At 34.0% G+C, this 17,957-nt stretch overlaps 1 protein-coding gene across 2 annotated transcripts in view; it reads left to right on the plus strand.

Annotated features, from left to right (window-relative positions):
- Positions 1–17,957, plus strand: part of ITIH5 (inter-alpha-trypsin inhibitor heavy chain 5) — an 82,180-nt gene that overhangs the window by 7,818 nt on the left and 56,405 nt on the right. Inside the window, exons 2-5 of one of the 2 annotated variants that reach the window (XM_052000161.1) lie at positions 2,929–2,976; positions 8,442–8,605; positions 9,321–9,422; positions 10,250–10,500. In XM_052000161.1, coding sequence (XP_051856121.1) covers positions 2,929–2,976; positions 8,442–8,605; positions 9,321–9,422; positions 10,250–10,500 — 565 coding nt within the window. The remainder of the gene's footprint in view (positions 1–2,928; positions 2,977–8,441; positions 8,606–9,320; positions 9,423–10,249; positions 10,501–17,957) is intronic. The other variant, XM_052000162.1, reaches the window with a different exon arrangement.

Genomic DNA, 17,957 nt, shown 5'->3' on the forward strand with positions numbered 1-17,957 from the left:
ATTTCTGGCTCTTAGAATCATTCCCTTCACTAAGGACCAAATCAAGGCCAGTTTCTATGGATTTTGTCCATCTTAGATTATTTTGCATTAGTATTTTTTCTGTGTCTATTTTAGCCTTCAAAGGAGAGCTTAAAGCTGGGCCTGGACTCAGGAGCGCTTATCTTCCTGAGTTCAGATCTGGCCTCAGATATTTACTAGTTCTGTGACCCTATACAAGTCACTTATCTTTTTGCCCCAATTTTTTCATCTGTAAAATGAGCTGGACAAGGAAATAGCAAACCACTTCAGTATCTTTGCCAAGAAAACTGCAAAATGAATAGTTGGACATCATTAAAATGACTCAATGATAAGAAAACTAGAGCTCTTTAAGAGCCAGGAGTGTTTTTTTGTTTTGGTCTTTGTATTCCTAGAACCTATCACTGTGCCCTGTAAATAGAAGACAGTTTCTGAATATTTGCTGAATTCATGAAATTGAATATTTAACTAGCAATAGCGAGACTTCCCAATGGGCACCAAAAATCCATGTATGAAAACCACACACACAATATGTAACCAGCACTTTACCTTTTCAAACAAATTTTGATTCTGTTCATTTTAAGTTTGGCCTGAAGTATAGCTATAATGATCCCTCAGAGAGACCTAGATAGTCATCTCAGAAGCAAAAGGCCTACTTCTCTTATTCTCTATGAAATCTGTTTACCAGAAAAATATATTTTACAAAGGAGAGACTTCAAAGAAAATATTTTAGATCAATCAAGCTCCAAGTAAGTCCCAAAGGGGGTTGGGCCCTCATATTGAACCATAGAGTAATTTTAAGTGGTTCCTGACCTCTTTATAATTCCAGATAGAAAAACCTTATTATTAAAAAAGACTGAGACACTGGAGTAGAACTGGGTAAGTAGCTGTTCCTTTGGTTTTTTACAGGTATTTGAAGAATTCTTCTCTATCCCTACTCATTCTGGGGGTCAAAAATTACCATGCAGCCCTGAAATTCTCATTGGGCATCTATATGACTGTCAGCCTAGATACTATGTCTCTTTCCTTTTTTTTTTTTAATCATGATTTGGGCTCTCTTTTATGAAGATAGCTCCATAGTGACTTTAGTATTCTCTAATCATCAGATAAATGTTAGCCTATGGGTAGCATAAAGTGCTGAACTTGGAGTAGAGGAGACCTGGATTTAAATTCTGTTTTAGAGATTTAACTACCTATAAGATGTTAGAAAAGTCACTTCATCTCTCTAAGCCTCAGTGTTCCTATTTATTAAGTGGGTATAACAACATACCTTTCTCATAGGATTGTTGTGAAGATCAAATAAAATAATAGGGGCATTCTGATTGGTAAACCTAAGAAAACTGCACAAACATTAGTTATTATTATTATTTTTATGACAAAAATGTTTTATCAGCAAGCTTATAGTCACAGAGCTACAATATTTCAAAACTGGGAGGAGCCTCAGAGGCTATGTAGTCCAACTCCTTCTTGAACAAGAATTTTTTCTACAACATACCAGACAAAGGGTCATCTAACCATTGCTTGAAGACCTCCTGAGGGGGAACTCCAAAGAAACCTATTCCACATTTGGATAGCTCCAACGGTCAGGAAATTTTTTTTCACATGAAGCTTCTCTGCAACTTTTATCCACTACATCCTACATTAACTCTGAAGGGATTGCTGATGTTCAGTATTCAGTAACAACTGAAATATGTTGCTGATGATCATGATTGTGGCTAGCATTTCTATATCACTTAAAGGTTTTAAAGCACTTTGCAGATATCTCATTATTTTCACAACAACCCTTAGAGGTAGGTGCTATTATTCTTTCCATTTTGTAGATGGAGAACTGAGGCAAATAGAAGTCAAATGAGTCGCCCAATTAATATGTGTATGAAGTCGAATTTGAACTCTTCTTGCCTCCAGGCTTAGGGATCTGTCCACTGCATAACTCACATTTATGTAAAGCTTTTAAGTGTACAAATCAAATTCTTCAAAACAAACCCATTTTTAAGCTTCCTTTTAAGTCTTGTCTTTCTCTTTCATCTAGCTCCATCAATCTTTAGAGTTTTTTCCTTTTTTAATGTTAGGAATGTCCAGTACGTGTCTTCCTTTTTCTCTCAGGGGAGAGACTTCCTTCCCTATGATCATCATTTTTAATATCTTATTATGAAATGTTTATTGTTAACTATTATTAGTAGTACTTAATGAAAAGAAAACAAGAAAACATGATTCTCTTTGGCTCTTCCATGGAACATAACACTCAAAGTTGCTTAGTACCAGGATGAGAAAAATGTTTGTAGTTAGATTGTGAACTCCTTGCATTCAGGGAATATTTTTCTCTTTACTTTTACTAACTTTTACTAACACTCAGCACAATGCCTGGAACATAGTAAGCACTTAATAATTGCTTGTTAACCTGCGAGGCTTGGGCTTTCCCAAGAAAATTTCTTGCTTCCTCTAACATACTTTGAGTGAATATTTAACATTTATATCTCTAGTGAAGATGTTTCCTGATATTTTGAAATAAACTGAATATTGACCACCAATCCATCAAATTTAGACATCTTTATTATATATTAGCTATTAAAAGTCAGAATAGTGTTAATTTCAAGGCAACAAAGAAGTGACATAATTTTCATTTTCTCTGTTACATGTTGCCTTACTGGTTAAGCATTCATCTGGGTTTAAGTATTTTGTTATAGCTTTAGATAACAGCTCATTTAACTTTTGACATCGAATTTGGTATCCCTACAGCACCCAGAGTATGAAGAAGTATTCTGAATTTAAAAGACAGTTTTTCTAGAATAGGATTAAACTAACTCATAAATATAAAGAATCTTATCAGTCATTCATGCTTATATTTCATGAATTCTTTTTTTGTTGTTTTTGGTTTTTTTTTATTTTTTTTTTATTTTTATTTTTTACTTTTAGCAGATTGGACACCGAGTCCCAAGACAGATCAGGCTACAACAGAGGCTGGTAAGTATATTCATTTGGCATCTGCAAAACAGATTTTCTTCACTGTACTAATTCCTTTGAACTAGTCGTTGCCTTTGATTAAAGCTCCCTGAAAACTTATAAAGAAGCACTTGCATTAATGCTAAAGTTTGATAGTATTAAGCTTTGAAAACCATTGTTGTTTTATCAGGCTTTTAAAAAATAGATGTGAGCTTTCCTTTTTGGCAAAGGAACAGATCATGTCAGTAGGAAAGCAAGGACAAACTACTTTAAAAATAATCTACTACATAGGGTTTCAAAGACCTTTTTACAAAAATATAACCAAACATGAAACTTTTTTTCCTTTTAACATTTCTCTTCAATTCCCCCTAGGGGCTTAAAAACAACAAAATCTTCTTAGTGAAGTAAACAAATGGGAACATCCACAGATGTAGGCTAAAGCTTCATGGAATGAAAGTTGGGCAAGATTTTGAGTGAATTTTGGAGATTAGCAGATTAGGAATTTGGGAAAACCTCCAGAAATTCTAATAATTTATTTTGGAGTTATCTGTTAACCGACTACTGTGTACTCAATGATAAATCATTTCAAAACACTGAAAATCCATCACTCTCTAGGGTCTTTTTTTTTTTAAATGCTAAGAATGTCCAGTATGAGTCTTTTTCTCCCTTAGGAGAAAGACTTCCTTCCCTATGACTGTCATTGTTTTTATTGTATTATGAGATCTTCCTTCCCTATGATTGTCATTGTTCATATTGTATTATGCGATTTTTATTATTAACTATTGTTAATAGTACATATGAAAAGAAAAAAAAATACATGATTTTCTTAGGGCCTCCCTTAGAATGATGCAGTCAAAGCTGCCTAGTACCAAGAAGAGAGAGATGTTTGCCATTAGAAATCCATCAGCATCCTTTGGAATTGACCATCCTTGACACTCATCTCTTGCTAACTAGCTTTCTCTTAAACTGTTAATCTATTATTTTAAAGGTAATAATATACCTTTCTTAAGGTATATTAACATATACCTTATTATATAAGGATTTAATATATAAATCCTTATGTAATATAAAGACTTAACATTTTCTTAGGTCCTCCATAGTGAGCACAGTGTTGAGTAGCTATACTGAAATATCTATTATTTCATGAGTATCCTCCATTGTTGCCAACCCCTGCAAGCTTAATTAGATAGTTTCATAAACTAAAGATCAAGGCATATGCTTATAATTCCTCTTACTCAGGAGGCTGAGGCTGGTAGATCACTTGAACTTGGGAGTCCTGAGTTGCAATGGAGTTAAAGCTGATTTGGTGTTCACACAAAGTCTGGCAATCAATTTAATGAGCCTCTGGGATTAGAGGGCTATCCCATTGCCTAAGGAGGGGTGAAATAGCCCAGGTCAGAACAGCAGAGAAGGGCAAAGTATTGGAATTGAGTCTGTGATAACCCAAGGTCATGTAATCAGTAACTGTCAGAGGCAGGAATCAAAATCATGTTTTCCTGACTCCAAGGGAAACTCTGTTATATCACATACATGCTGCCATATATTTTGTGGATGTTGTTCAGTCATTTTAGTCATGTCCAAATCTTTGTGGCCCCATTTCGAGTTCTCTTGATAAAGATAGAATGATTTGCCATTTCCTTTTCCAGATCATTTTACAAATGAGGAAACTGAGGCAAACAGTCACGTCTCAAGTCTCCAGTTCAGTCAGTTAACAATTTAGTGGCTATCTAAGATTATAAGTTTCAAAGAAATGCTGACCTAAATTAAAAGGTCATAGAACTGGAAGGAATCTTAGAGTTAAATGAATCAATTCTTTTCCCTTTCCTCCCAAATTTGATGTTCCCAACTCAATAATAAGCCAACAAGCATTTTAAAACAACCATCTGTCAGGTCCTATGCTAAGTACTGGGGATACAAAAAAAGAATAAAAACAAACAAAAAACCCACAAGCTTTCATAGTCTAATGAGGGAAATAACATCCAATGACCTCTGTACAAACAGGATAGAGATAGGACAAACTGGAGTTATATACAGAGGGAAGATACTAGCATTAAGAGGCTTGGGGAAAACCTTGTTGGGATTTTAGGTAGGATTTGAAGGAAGCCAAGAAAGCCAGGAGACAGAGATATTAAAGAAGGGAGTTCCATGCATGAAGGACAGCCAGTTTTTGAAAATGCTTAGAATCTGGAGCATCTTGTTTGAAGAACAGCAATGAAGCCAAGGTCATTGGAGCACAGAACACTTTGTGGGAAGTATGATGTCTCCCTTCTTTTTATAAATGAAGAAATTGAGGGCCAGAGTAATGAAATGACTTTTCCGTGGTCACACAGTTAGTGTCTAAGGTGGGATTAAACCTAATTTTCCTGCCTTTTCTGGAAACTTCCTCTATCAATGCAATCACAAATCAATTCTTATTTGAGAAAAAAGTCAATGAGACCTGAGCATAGATGAAGGCCTGGGTTAATTCAGGTCATCTTTTTGTTACTTGATTTTAAATAACTCAGTTGAGTCATGTTGAGAACTTTGGTTCATGGATTCCCAAGGTCAGACTGCTTTTCAATCTGTTTTAGCTTTCCTAGGAAATAATGAAGGAGAAATTAGATTGTGTCACAGGAAGAACTTCCTCCACCCTAATTTTCCATTTTTGTTTCCAAATTAAAAAAAAAAATAAATGAGAGTTTGGAAAGGGTTTTGTGCCATTAAGGAATACTCATTTTGAAATGATTGAAGCAACTTTTTATATTTCCTTTGTTCCCATATACTTATCTAGTCTCACTTTGCTAGGCATTCAAAGGTCTCTGTGATCTTGTGTCTCTACCTATATGATCTGTCTCTTAAAATATGACTCCATTCTAATCAGCTTCATTTTGTCACTGTCCCAGGACAGGTTATTTCTATCTCCATTATTTGCTTATATCCTTTCCCCTTCCCTTTTTATGATGTCCTTTCTTTCCCTTTAAACTTATCTATATTCTCAAGATCTAGTAGAACCATAAAGCTACGTTTGCTTATCACATTTCTCAATAATCTCTAGAGAAAGAAGGCCTGGATTCTAATTACAATTTTTACTTACTGCCCAGGTGAGCTTAGTCAAATCTCTTTGCCTCTCTTCATATATGTTGTCATATGTAAAATGAAATAAATAAGATAGCTTTTAAAGAACCTTCCTGAGATATAAATCCTTTTCTCTAAACTCTGATAATATTTAGAGTAAGTACCACACAGTATAATATTTAATTTATGGACATTTCTTTCATTTCCCCAATTGGATTGTATTCAGGGAAGAAATCATGTGTCATTTTCCCCATGTCTACTCCCATTTCAATATATGTTATATGAAGCATGAGGTGGAGTATGAAAAAGTTAACTATTTTGACTTAAAATGCCTCTCCTTTGCCCAACATTCAAAGACCTCTCAAGTCTATTACCAGCCTATCTTTCTATTCCTTTGTTACCAACCTATCTTTCTAGCCTTATGTTATTTTCCTCCATACATTTTATGCTCAAAGAAAATTTGTTTGTTTTCCTTCCACAAATATTCTTTATACTCTTTCACCTCCATACTTTAATGCTGTTTTGTAGGTCAGCAGTGATGTTCCTCTCTCACTTTATTAATTTTCATGTAGTTATGAAAAAACAATTCACAAATCCCATCTTCCCTGAAGTCTTTCTTGACTCTCTTGGTTGTTTCTCCCTCAGGTTTCACATAGTTCTTTGTTTTATAGCCCTTTTAGTGCATTTATCTGTGTGAATAACTTACTTCTATTAGAATCAAATAAACTCAATGAAAATAAGGACCATAATTTATTAAAACTTTTCATTTCCCTACATTTAGCATATTGCTCTATATACAAGCACTTAACAAATGTATGCTAAACAAATGGACCAATGCTCTACCATGAGTAACATTGAAAACTTTCTGTAGTTTTGGTTCTTCTCAATGATTCAGTGATCCAAGACAAGCCCGATAAACTTTGGATAGAAAATGCCGTCTGCATTCAGAAAGAGAGCTATGGAGATTGAATGTAAATCAACACATGCTACATTCACTTTTTTCCTGTTTTTTTTCCTTCTGTCATAGTTTTTTCTTTTTGTTTTGATTTTTCTTTCCCGACATGATTCATAAAGAAAGGTATATTTAAAAAGTTAATATGCATGTAAAAACAAAATAAAATACATATATGGAGAGAGAGAAAACTTCTGCAAACTGATGTTTTAAACTTTTTTATAGAATTATTTTTTTTAATTAAAAAGAGTAGAATTTCTTAGTGTAATCAGAAAAAAAATTCTCTTCCTGTGAAATGGATGTTCTGTTGTTTTAAACTTGAAGCACCATTTTTAATAAGTGCTAAATGATGGCCTGAGAAGTAAGGACAATATGTCCATATATGATAATATTTCAGACTATTAAATAATGTAGATCTGGATTCCAATCTATTTGCATTTCTATTTTTTTCTTCTTTGACAATATTTTATAAAATCTAAATATTAAAATTTGAAAAAAAATTATTTTTATGTACCAAACTCTTTAGCACTTCTACATGGTTCAGAACCAGAAGCCCATATGATTTTATCAGTGGGAATTAAAATTACAATTAAAAAATAAATATTAAAGAAGAGGAATTAATCAGCTGCTTTGCCACAGAACCCTAAGGAGCATGGGATCTTTCCATCCAACCCTCAGTTGTAACTTTATGTATTTGTTGCCTTGGCTCATTGGAATATGAATTCTTTGGGGAGAAGGACTCTACTACTTTTCTGTTGTATTTCTAGCATTTACACAGTGCTTTGTGCAGAATAAGTACATAAAAATACTTCATTCACTCAGAAATTTTATTTCTTAAAATATTTTATTTTTATAGGTGAGTAGGACTTTAATATTTATAGTACTTTTGTTGCTTAATTTTCAGAGGACTTTTGTGAATTAGTGCCATCATTGCTGATAGGATGAGTTTTAGAGATAATCCCTAATGGAAGGCCTCAGTGAATATCTACTGAAACAAAAATAAAAGCATAAAGCATTCTTTTAATGGATTCCTTTATTGAAATGTGTAACCAATTCAGTGGTTTTTGATTATCCATATCTTTTAGAGGAATCCTGAATTGCATTACAAAGTTAAAACAACATTGATCACTTTGTTCTTGGAATCAGAAAGACTGGGTTTGAATTTCAGCTCTGATACTGACTAGAAAAGTGATCAAGAACCAATCATTCCAACTCTTTGATCATCAATTTCCTCATTTGTAAAATGGGGATAAATTTCCGATGATATCTGTATCACAGGGTGGTTGTGAAAAAAAGCAAGATTTACTCTTTGGGGAAAAGTGGATGGGAATCATATGATTTAGAATTGAAGAAGAGGAATGAAGGGGAAAAATAAGAAAAGGCCTCTAAATTACCCCCAAATTTTCCCCCAAAAATATTTTTTTGAATTATGAACCAACCAAGCATAGAGAATAATCAGTAGTTGTTTTATTTCCCACAGAAAACCAAGCCCTTGATGACGCACTTTTCGGTGAAATCTACTATTATCTCTCGTTATGCCTTCACCATGGTTTCCTGTAGCCTGTTGAATCGGGCATCAGAGGACAAGGAATTTGAATTTCAGATGCAGATCCCAGCTGTAGCCTTCATTACCAACTTCACTATGTAGGTGGTACAAATGTCAAAAGCTTAACACGAATCTTGTACTGTAGGATGCTCAAAGTCAGCCCAAAATGATACAGATGATTTAGACAATGGTGAAGATCTATGGCGATGCTGAGAATGGGTTGAGGATATTAGAATGGAAAGTGTATATGTTTCTGTGCATTTGCATATATACTATATACATACAAATACATATATATGTATATATTCTACATATATAATATAGACACACAAAATATATGTGTATATATCCTATATATAAAATAAAATATACACATATGTATTTATGGTAGTTCAAGAGATTTGAAAACTGCTTTAAACTATCTAGAGCAGCAGATCTGTTTTGGGTCTTAAGTCAAACTCAAAAAGTTTACAAAATAGGGTGGTGTTTGGGGTTTAATTTTAGATCTGGGCAAAGGTCCAAAATGGCACCTATTTTTTTGTGCATTGTTCTGGTCCTATCCTGTCTTGTGTATTTGAGACAGATGGCATGATTTACTCCTGCAACATTATTTAGATTTTATGGGTTGAGTCTTGCCATTCAGACCTGTTGAAAATTGCCCAGGAGAGAAATGAGCAATCTGTGGGTAGCATCCTGGAACTTTTTCTTTCTGTACATTGACAAGAAAAATAAAAATATTTTTCTAAGGTTGCTATGGTTACATGTACCTTATCTCAAATTGTCTAGTAACTTCAGCTTTCTTTTCTGTTGTAGGGTTGTTGGAGACAGAGTTTATCAGGGTGAAGTTATAGAAAAAGAAAAGAAACATGGTGATAGGGCAAAAAAACAAGACAATAAGACCTTGGAAGATAATGGGTAAGTATCATTTTAAAAAATGGGTTAGTTTTACATTTGGGAAATCTTGAATGGAACAGCATTCTTCTAACCTCCCATATTCAGTTTCCCTCTTTCTCAGTTCTGTTTGTTGCCAAAGTGTCTTGAGTTTATCAGTGTAATAGCTTTATCAGTTCACTATTCTTTATCAAAAGTGGAGAGCTAATATTTTTTCAATTTTAAAGTTGTGTGAGGTATCAAAAGCCATTTAGAATTCTTAGCTGAGTAAAGAATGAAATTTATATCTTGACTCCAGGTCTTTTGACCTATCAACTGTTTAAAATTTCTTTTCACTGTTTTCCCTTTTGTTTCTCTTGCAGAGAATGGTGTTGGCTTTTTGTGTTATCTTTCATTTGTATAGTAGCATGATTTGGCAAGGGTCCCTGCTAGGGAGTAGATAAGGATCTGGCTTTGGAATCAGGATGATCTCAGTTAGAATCTTGTCTCTTACAACATATAGGCTGTGTTATCCTGGGCAAGTCCCTTCACCTACTTTGGGTAAATCTTTAAAATTGTAGGTTGCAGAGAAAAGAGAACAATACATCCATTTGCATAAAGTCACAGGTCTGGTCCCCTTTGCCACTGGTCATTATTTGTTATCTGCCCAGCCACTTTTTGTCTTTATCATTTGTAATTCTCTTCTTCAGGTTTCTTGTCTTCTCTCTTATTCCACTTAGTGCTCTCATTGGAAGGCTAGCTAAGAAAGAAGAGGAATATGATGAGGGAGGCTAGGGCAACAAACAGCTCTGTGGTGAGATGGTCGAAGGCCATGAAGTGGGTATTATGGTGACTTTGGTTTGTCTTTACAGTGAAAAGGGGACTGAGACTTTCAGTGCCTCTGTCAATATTCCTAGCAAGGAAAAAGCTGCCTTCTTCCTACATTATGAAGAGCTTTTGCAGAGAAGACTGGGAAAATATGAGCACGTGATCAGTGTCCGGCCCCAGCAACTTACAGGGAGATTGCATATAGAAGTGAATATCCTGGAAAAGTCAGGCATCGTGTCCCTTGAAGTACCACCCCTGCAAAACAGCAGGCAGAAGGGCAATGCAAAAGCGGAGGGTAAGTAGTGGCTATGATGCTAAACCTTCCAGATTTTCATCTCTACTCTTTACTATGCCAGGGCAATAAGCAGTATCCATGTTATACAAGGATGACTACCTATGTGGTATGATTTCAGGATTGCAGGGAAGGATTCTCATGCTATAGAATACATTTTTTATTTATTTGTTTTCATGAAAAATGAAATTGTTTAATGAGAATTGAAAAGTCATTAGGACAGTGGCACCTGAAATGTACAAAAGAGGGCAGGTAGGATCAGTTAAAAGAATTGATTACATTCAAGAGATGATTTAAAGGTGACCTGATAGAGCTATCTTCAAATATTTGATGAGCTATTGTATGTAAAATATGGGGAGAGGAAATGTATGATTCCTCCTTACCACCCTCCATAGTAGTCACAGAAAGCTTGAACTTTAATCACATAAAATGTTGTCATTTTTCAAAAATAAATTTTTACTTATTTTTTAAATTCTTACATTACCATAGTAATGCCCCCATCTTTGCCCTTCCCCTCCCAGAAAGCCATTCTATATGACAAATAGTATTTTAAAAGAAAAAAGAGAATAGAATCAGTTCAACTAATCAATACATTGACACTGTTCAAAAACATGTGTAATGTTGAACATTAGGTTGTTGAAACACCTTTGGATCTCTCACCTCTGTGAAGGGATGGGTTGGAGGTTGGGATCTCTTCATGGTTGTCCTTTAAAATATTGCAATGTTTGCTTTTTTTGTATGTAGGTGGTGGTTCTTTCAATTTCCTTTATTGTAGATGTTGTATATATTGTTTTCTTGGCTTTGCTTATTTACTGTGCATCAGTTCAAGTAGATCTTTTTAGGACTCTATATCACATTCATTATTTTTTTCAACACAATAAAATTCCATTCCATTCATTCATGTATCAAAATTTCTTTAGTCATGTCCCATCCAAAATGCATTTATCTACATTATTTCTATTTTTCTATTATTACAAAAGTGATACTATGTATAACTCAGTGCATATGGAGACTTCTTTTTATCCATGGCTTCCTTGGGGTATAATTCCAGTTAGAAGAATTGCTGAATCAAAAGGTATAAACATTTTAGTCACTTCATTTGCTAATTCCATATTGATTTCCAAATTGGTTGTCCCAGTCCTTAGCTTTACCAACAATACAAATTGCCTATGATCCCACCTTTCCAATGATGACTACTGTCATTTTTTATCATCTTTGCTAATTTTTAAAAATATGTAGTAAAACTTCAAAATTGTTTTGATTTGCATTTTTCTTATTATTAATTATTTAAAGCATTCTTTCATGTGATGATTAATACTTTTTTCATTTTTCTTTTGAGAATTGTTTGTTCACTTCTTTAAAGAACATTTTGTAATTGTAATCTACACAAGTCTTTTCTGTACTTTGATAAATTAATTCTTAGATATTTTGTGTATTTAATCATTATTATGTAGAAATGCAATTGTTTTTTGATAGGTTTTTTTTTTTTTTGGTCTGTGAACTTTCTGAATTATTTACTTGTTTCAGTAAATATTTTTGCTGATTCCCTAGTTTTATCTCCTCTTCATCTATCTTTGTCTTATTATCTTATCTTTGTCATCTTGTCTTCTTGCTGTTGCCAACATTTCCAAAATTATATCAAATAATAGTGGAGAAAGTAAACATCCTTATTTTGCAACCATATTATTAGAAATATTTTAGTGCATCTTCATTGCCTATGATGCTTGGTTTTAGTTTTAGGTAGATGCTTTTCCTTCCTTTCTTCTTTCCTTCCTTCCTTCCTTCCTTCCTTCCTTCCTTCCTTCCTTCCTTCCTTCCTTCCTTCCTTCCTTCCTTCCTTCCTTCCTTCCTCCCTCCCTTTTGTTTTTTCCAATTACACAGGAAAATAATTTTTTAAAATTTAAAAAATTTTTGAATTCCAAATTCGCTTCTTTTCTTCCCTTTGCCTACTGTGAGAAAATAAGTAATTTGATATAAAATATATATGTGGAGTCACACAAAACATATTTCTATATCAGCCATGTTGCAAAAGGAAACACAGACAAAAAAAAAACTCCAAAAAGAATAAAGAAAGTTTTCTGTAAAAAAGTATGCTTTGATCTGCACTCAAACATTGGTTGAACTAGAGAGATAGCTCCCAGTTAGTTATCAGATTAGATATTAGAAGATTGACCTTTGAAAGAATAATCTCAAGGGATTGGATTTGTTCTATTTAACCCCCAAATATACAATGAAGAACTATAAGTGGAAGGTGCAGAAAGGGCAAATTTAGGTTCAATGTAAGGAAAAAACTTACAATAATTAGAGTTTATCTTTTCTGTTTTTATTATACATCAAATACTCTATACAGTGCCTGGAACTTAGTAAGTACTTAATTATTGCTTATTAATTGATGGGATGGGTCCCTTTTACTGGACTTCTTTAAGAAAGGGTTGGAGGAATACTTGTTTGGCATATTGTGTTGAGATGTTTGGTATTTGAACCCCCAAAACAAATTTAAAATTTTACCATTTGAGTTTCATCCTTGTTCACTTTGACTCAAATTGAAAAAGACATATCCCTGAGAATGACAACCTGTTGAAACTTATCCTTAAATTACACTTTTTTTGTAAATTGGTGAATTAATTCAGCAGATCTTTTTTGAAGATTGATAAGGAAAGAAGGCGAGAAGGGGAGAATTTGGACATACACTGGTGGTTTTTGGAGGGGAGAAAAGGATTGGTAAAGGGAACTTTGACTTCATAATTTTGCTTCTTCCTGTCATTATTGCTTATATACTTGTTCGTTATGAAGATTAGCCCTAACTATAAACTTTAATTTAATAGTCAAGTGTGAGAGGAAAGTGGTTTGTCAATTGTCAATGTCAACTGAACTAGCATTTCTAGGTCTCTCTGTTCTGAGAAATGTCTCTCCTAGAGATGATGAGGGTCTTGTGGTGGTGGAAGGAGTGGTTCTATGCAGCATAATTTGATGATAATTCAATTAAGCATTACACTGAAGTTTTAATAAAGCCATTGGCTGATTTAGGCTCATTAATTTAGACCAAGGAATTTTTGAGTACTGTTAGGCTTGCCGCAGTAGTTTTTACTGAATTATTAGCTGTTTCTCATAACTTTTGCTCTTTTATCAGGCATATTTAAATGTTATGTGTCGATATGATATGAATTAATAAGGTCTTTTGTTTTGGTAGAATGGTTGTTTATTCAGGACCCCTCAGCCTCTCTGGAACATTCTCCTAGAGTGACTATTGATCTCTTAGGAGCTCTTTATTTTAAGAATGTAATTTTATTTATTAGTTGTGTCAAAACAGATAGGTTAGTCTGTCTCCCAGAATATCATGGGTTTTATAAGAATGAACTGAGCCAGATGACATAGCAGGTGCAAAAAATAATGCCTTTATTACAACTTCCATTGGTCTCAAAGTTCAGACATTAATGTTTCTGTGAAATTGTAACATGATAAAGACGAAACACAGGATGTTTTGAATTTGTCTGAACTTTGCTTCATGTTTCAAAAAAAAAAAAAAAAACAACCTCAGGGTTGGTTGGAAATCAAACTGCTTGGCCTAATACCAGGACATTTGTTGGAAAGGTATAAATATGGATTCAAACCAACAGATTCTTCTGATGTTTGGAACAACATCAGCCCCTTCCCTGCTGCCTACGTGCACAGGACCAACTATTCTTCATTCTTTTTTACTTGACCCTTCTACCTCCTCAAGCTATTGCCCTATTTTTCTCCTTCTCTGTGTGGCAAAAATCCTAGAAAAAAACATCTTTACTCCTTTGCTTCCTCTCACTTGTCAAATCCTTGGAATTTGGCTTCTGGGCAAATTCCACTCAGCAGGAACTGCTCTCTTCAAAGTTATAAATTATTTCTTTATTTTTTGAAGACAATTGGGGTTAAGTGACTTGCTCAGGAACATACAGCTAGTAAGTTTTGAAGCTAGATTTGAACATGGGTCCCCTTCACTCTGAGGCTGGTCACTGAGCTACCTAGTGCCTTTTAAATGATCTCTTAATTACTAAATCTAATGAATTTCTTCTAGTCTTTGTCTTTTACAGTGTTGCATACGATTTATCATTCCATCCTCCCCAAATACTCTTCTCCCTTGGATTTTGTGATACTTGTTTCACAATTTTTTTTTCTCTGTCTGATAGCTTTTACTTAGTATTCTTTGCTAGATCTTCATCTTGATTTCACCTACTATGCATGGACTAGCAGATCTTTTTTTTCTGGATTCTCTTTCCTCTACATTCTCTCTTAATGATGTGATCAGCTCTGATGGGTTCAATTAAATGTATTAATTATAAATGGTATCTAACCTACATGTCCAGTGCTAATATTGCTCTTGAGTTGCAGTCCTGCATTAACAATTTCCAGTTGGAAATCTCTATCTGAATGTTCCATAGGCATCTCAAATTCAACATGCACAAAATAGATCTCGTCTTTCTCTCCAAACTCATCTCTCTCCCTAAGCTTTCTGCCAGGGTCCTAACCCTTCTTCCAGTTTCCTTAATTTGGAACACTAAAATTATCTTCAACTTTCCTTTCTCCATCACTTATTCCTACTCCTACATTCAATCAGCTGACAAATATTTTCTAGCCTATCCCAGGAAAATGTCTCATGACTTTCCATTTCTCTTCATTTACACAACTACTACCCAAACTTAGGGTATCAATTGCTTAGACTACTGTTACAGTCTCTCCTTTGATATATCTGCCTCAGTTTTCTTCCTTCTCCAATTTTATCTCCATATATGACAAATTGATTTTCCCAAAGAAAGATTAAAACATGTCATAGATTTGGATATGTCAGTGAGACTCTTTATTATAAATGGCTCAGTCATTTTCAGTCATGTCCAACTATTTGTGATTGATCATATTTGGAGTTTTTTTTTGGCAAAGATATCAGAGGAATTTGCCATTTCCTTTTCCACTTCATTTTATAGATAAGAAAACCGTGGCAAAAAAGGATTATATGACTTCCTCAGGGTTACACATCTGATAAATGTTTTGAAGCCAGATTTGAACTCAGGAAGATGAGTCTTCATGATTCCTGGCCCAGCACTCTATTATCTCTTAGCTAAAATACAAACTTCTCTTTGGCATTTGAAGTTCTTTGCAACCTTGAATTTAAATTTTCAAATTTATTACACATTACTTCCCCTCATGTATTCTATATTCCAGCCAAACTGGCGTCTACTTCTTGTTTCCCATAAACAAAATTTCATTTCCTACTTCCACACCTTTGCATAAGCTGTGCTCCTTGAAATCTTCTACCTCTTTGCCTCTAACTCTTGGAATTCCCATTTAGAGTTAATGTGAGCTCATGAGTCAGTTCCTACATAAAGACTTTTTTTATTTCCCCACTCCTCAGTTTTTAACTTTTCACTCAGAAATTATTTTTGTGTATTTTTAATATTTATTTATCTGTGTAATGTTTGTTTACCCCAGTAGAATATAATCTCCTTGAAGTCTGGGATTTTTTTTTGTTGTTGTTGTTGTTTTATTTTTGTCTTTGAAACCTCACCACATAACGGAGTTTCTGGAAAGTGTTAAATAAAGGTTCATTTAAATGACTTAAATAGAATAAGTGATAAATTTAATTAAATGCATGGAGAAGGGCACCAAAGCTGTTCAATTTCAGACTGTTTCCCTCCTTTATCCTTTCTGCAAATATAGTATTAATTGTAGGGAAATTGGAAGAGGGCAGCAATGGGGGATAAATGGGCAGAATTCTATTAGAACTCAGCAAAATCCAAGTTAAAGCAATATGATAAGTGTTGTGTTCTTAGGCCAAACTCTTTGATCTCACTCCCAGGATGAGCTCTCTGATCTTACTCCTAGTCTTTTTTGGAAGGCATATTTACTTTAATTTTTAATTTTAATTTTCAGTTCCAAGTTCTCTTCCTCCCCTCTCTAATCTCTTCTTCATATATTGAGAAGGCAAGAAATACTTTATCTATTATAATATGAAGTCAGGCAAAATATATATCACATTAGCTATGTTTCAAAAAAAAAGAGAGAGAAAGAAGAAAAAAATGTTTAGCCATAGTTAGATGCATAAAAATAACATTACCTTATGTAAAATAATGGATTAGTTAAAATTGGAGCACATTCTCACAAATTTCAAATACTTCATAAGATATCTCTCATGACTGCTTATCTGTCTTTGTGTTGGTTCACAAGTTATTTCTTGTGGTCAGTGGCCTTTCTTTATGTTGCCTGCAGCTGTGGGTGCCTTTCAAAAGTGCTCAGATAGTATTACTTTGACTAGCCCTAGAAAAACCCAAAATTGATCTGAGAGCAGCTAAATAAAATAGGTCAACTCTATTAAAGCAAAAACAAAGAAATAAACAAATGGGACTTGATGGAATCTAGAAAATGAAAAAAAAGGTTCTGTGTTTATTAGAATGAAGAAGAGTAGAATCTGAATGTCCCTGAAGGAGGAGAATTTAGGTGAAGTTTTTCCTTCATCATTCCATGAAACAGAATAGTATACAAATGACCTGGAGTTTAAACTTCAGAAGTTTGTCCTAGCAAATTTCTTAATTATTTTATTTTTAGGGGCATAATATTGGTTTGACTAGCAGGTAATATATGCAAAAGATAGGATTTTAATTCCAGCCATGTCCCTACAATTTAATCATGTATAACTTGCCTCCCTTGTTAAAATGTAAGCTCCTTGAGGGCAGAGACTATTCTATTTTTGTATTTTCATCCCAGTATTTAGTACAGTGCCTGGCACATAGTAAGTGCTTAATAAATACTTGATTGACCTTATCAGAAACCTCATTTATATGGACACATAAGAAGTAAATTATGTATTTTAAGGACAACCTTAATATCTTACTCTCTGAGTAATCCTAGAAACTCCCCCAAAGAACCCATAATCTCCTGTTTAATTTTTACTGTCTGAATATTTGATATTTGATTCATATTTAAGGAGGAAAAAATTGATGTATGGGAAGAGCTAATGAGTGTGGGGAAAACAGTCAATGAAAGGAAACAAAAGTGATGAAAAAAGGACATCCTACTGAAGTTTTACTTCTCTCCTGTCATCTACTTTCCCAACAATACTGGAAAATCATATTTTTAAACTGACAGAAAACTGTGAACTTCTGACCCATGTTATAGCCAGGACATTCTGATGCTGGATTCCCTGCTATGACATAGGTTGTCCTTATTTTCCATTTGCAGTGTTGTTGATTTTTTAAAAAAACTATTGGAGAGGAGCCAACATAGAGTTGCTCATGAAGCTGATGGAAACAGTCTTTTTCCATAACCAATTCATCATCATAGAAACCAGTATATATCAGATGATCATAGTCTTTGCTCTCTTCCTAGAAGCTAGCTTAAATCAAAATGGTAGCAGTGAAGGAAGTGCTCATACAGGAAAGGTCATAGATCTACTATTGGTATTGGAACATCTTTTTTCCCTACTTTTTGCAAAAAAA

The sequence above is a fragment of the Antechinus flavipes genome, chromosome 5, assembly GCF_016432865.1.
Source record: "Antechinus flavipes isolate AdamAnt ecotype Samford, QLD, Australia chromosome 5, AdamAnt_v2, whole genome shotgun sequence".
NCBI lineage: Eukaryota > Metazoa > Chordata > Mammalia > Dasyuromorphia > Dasyuridae > Antechinus > Antechinus flavipes.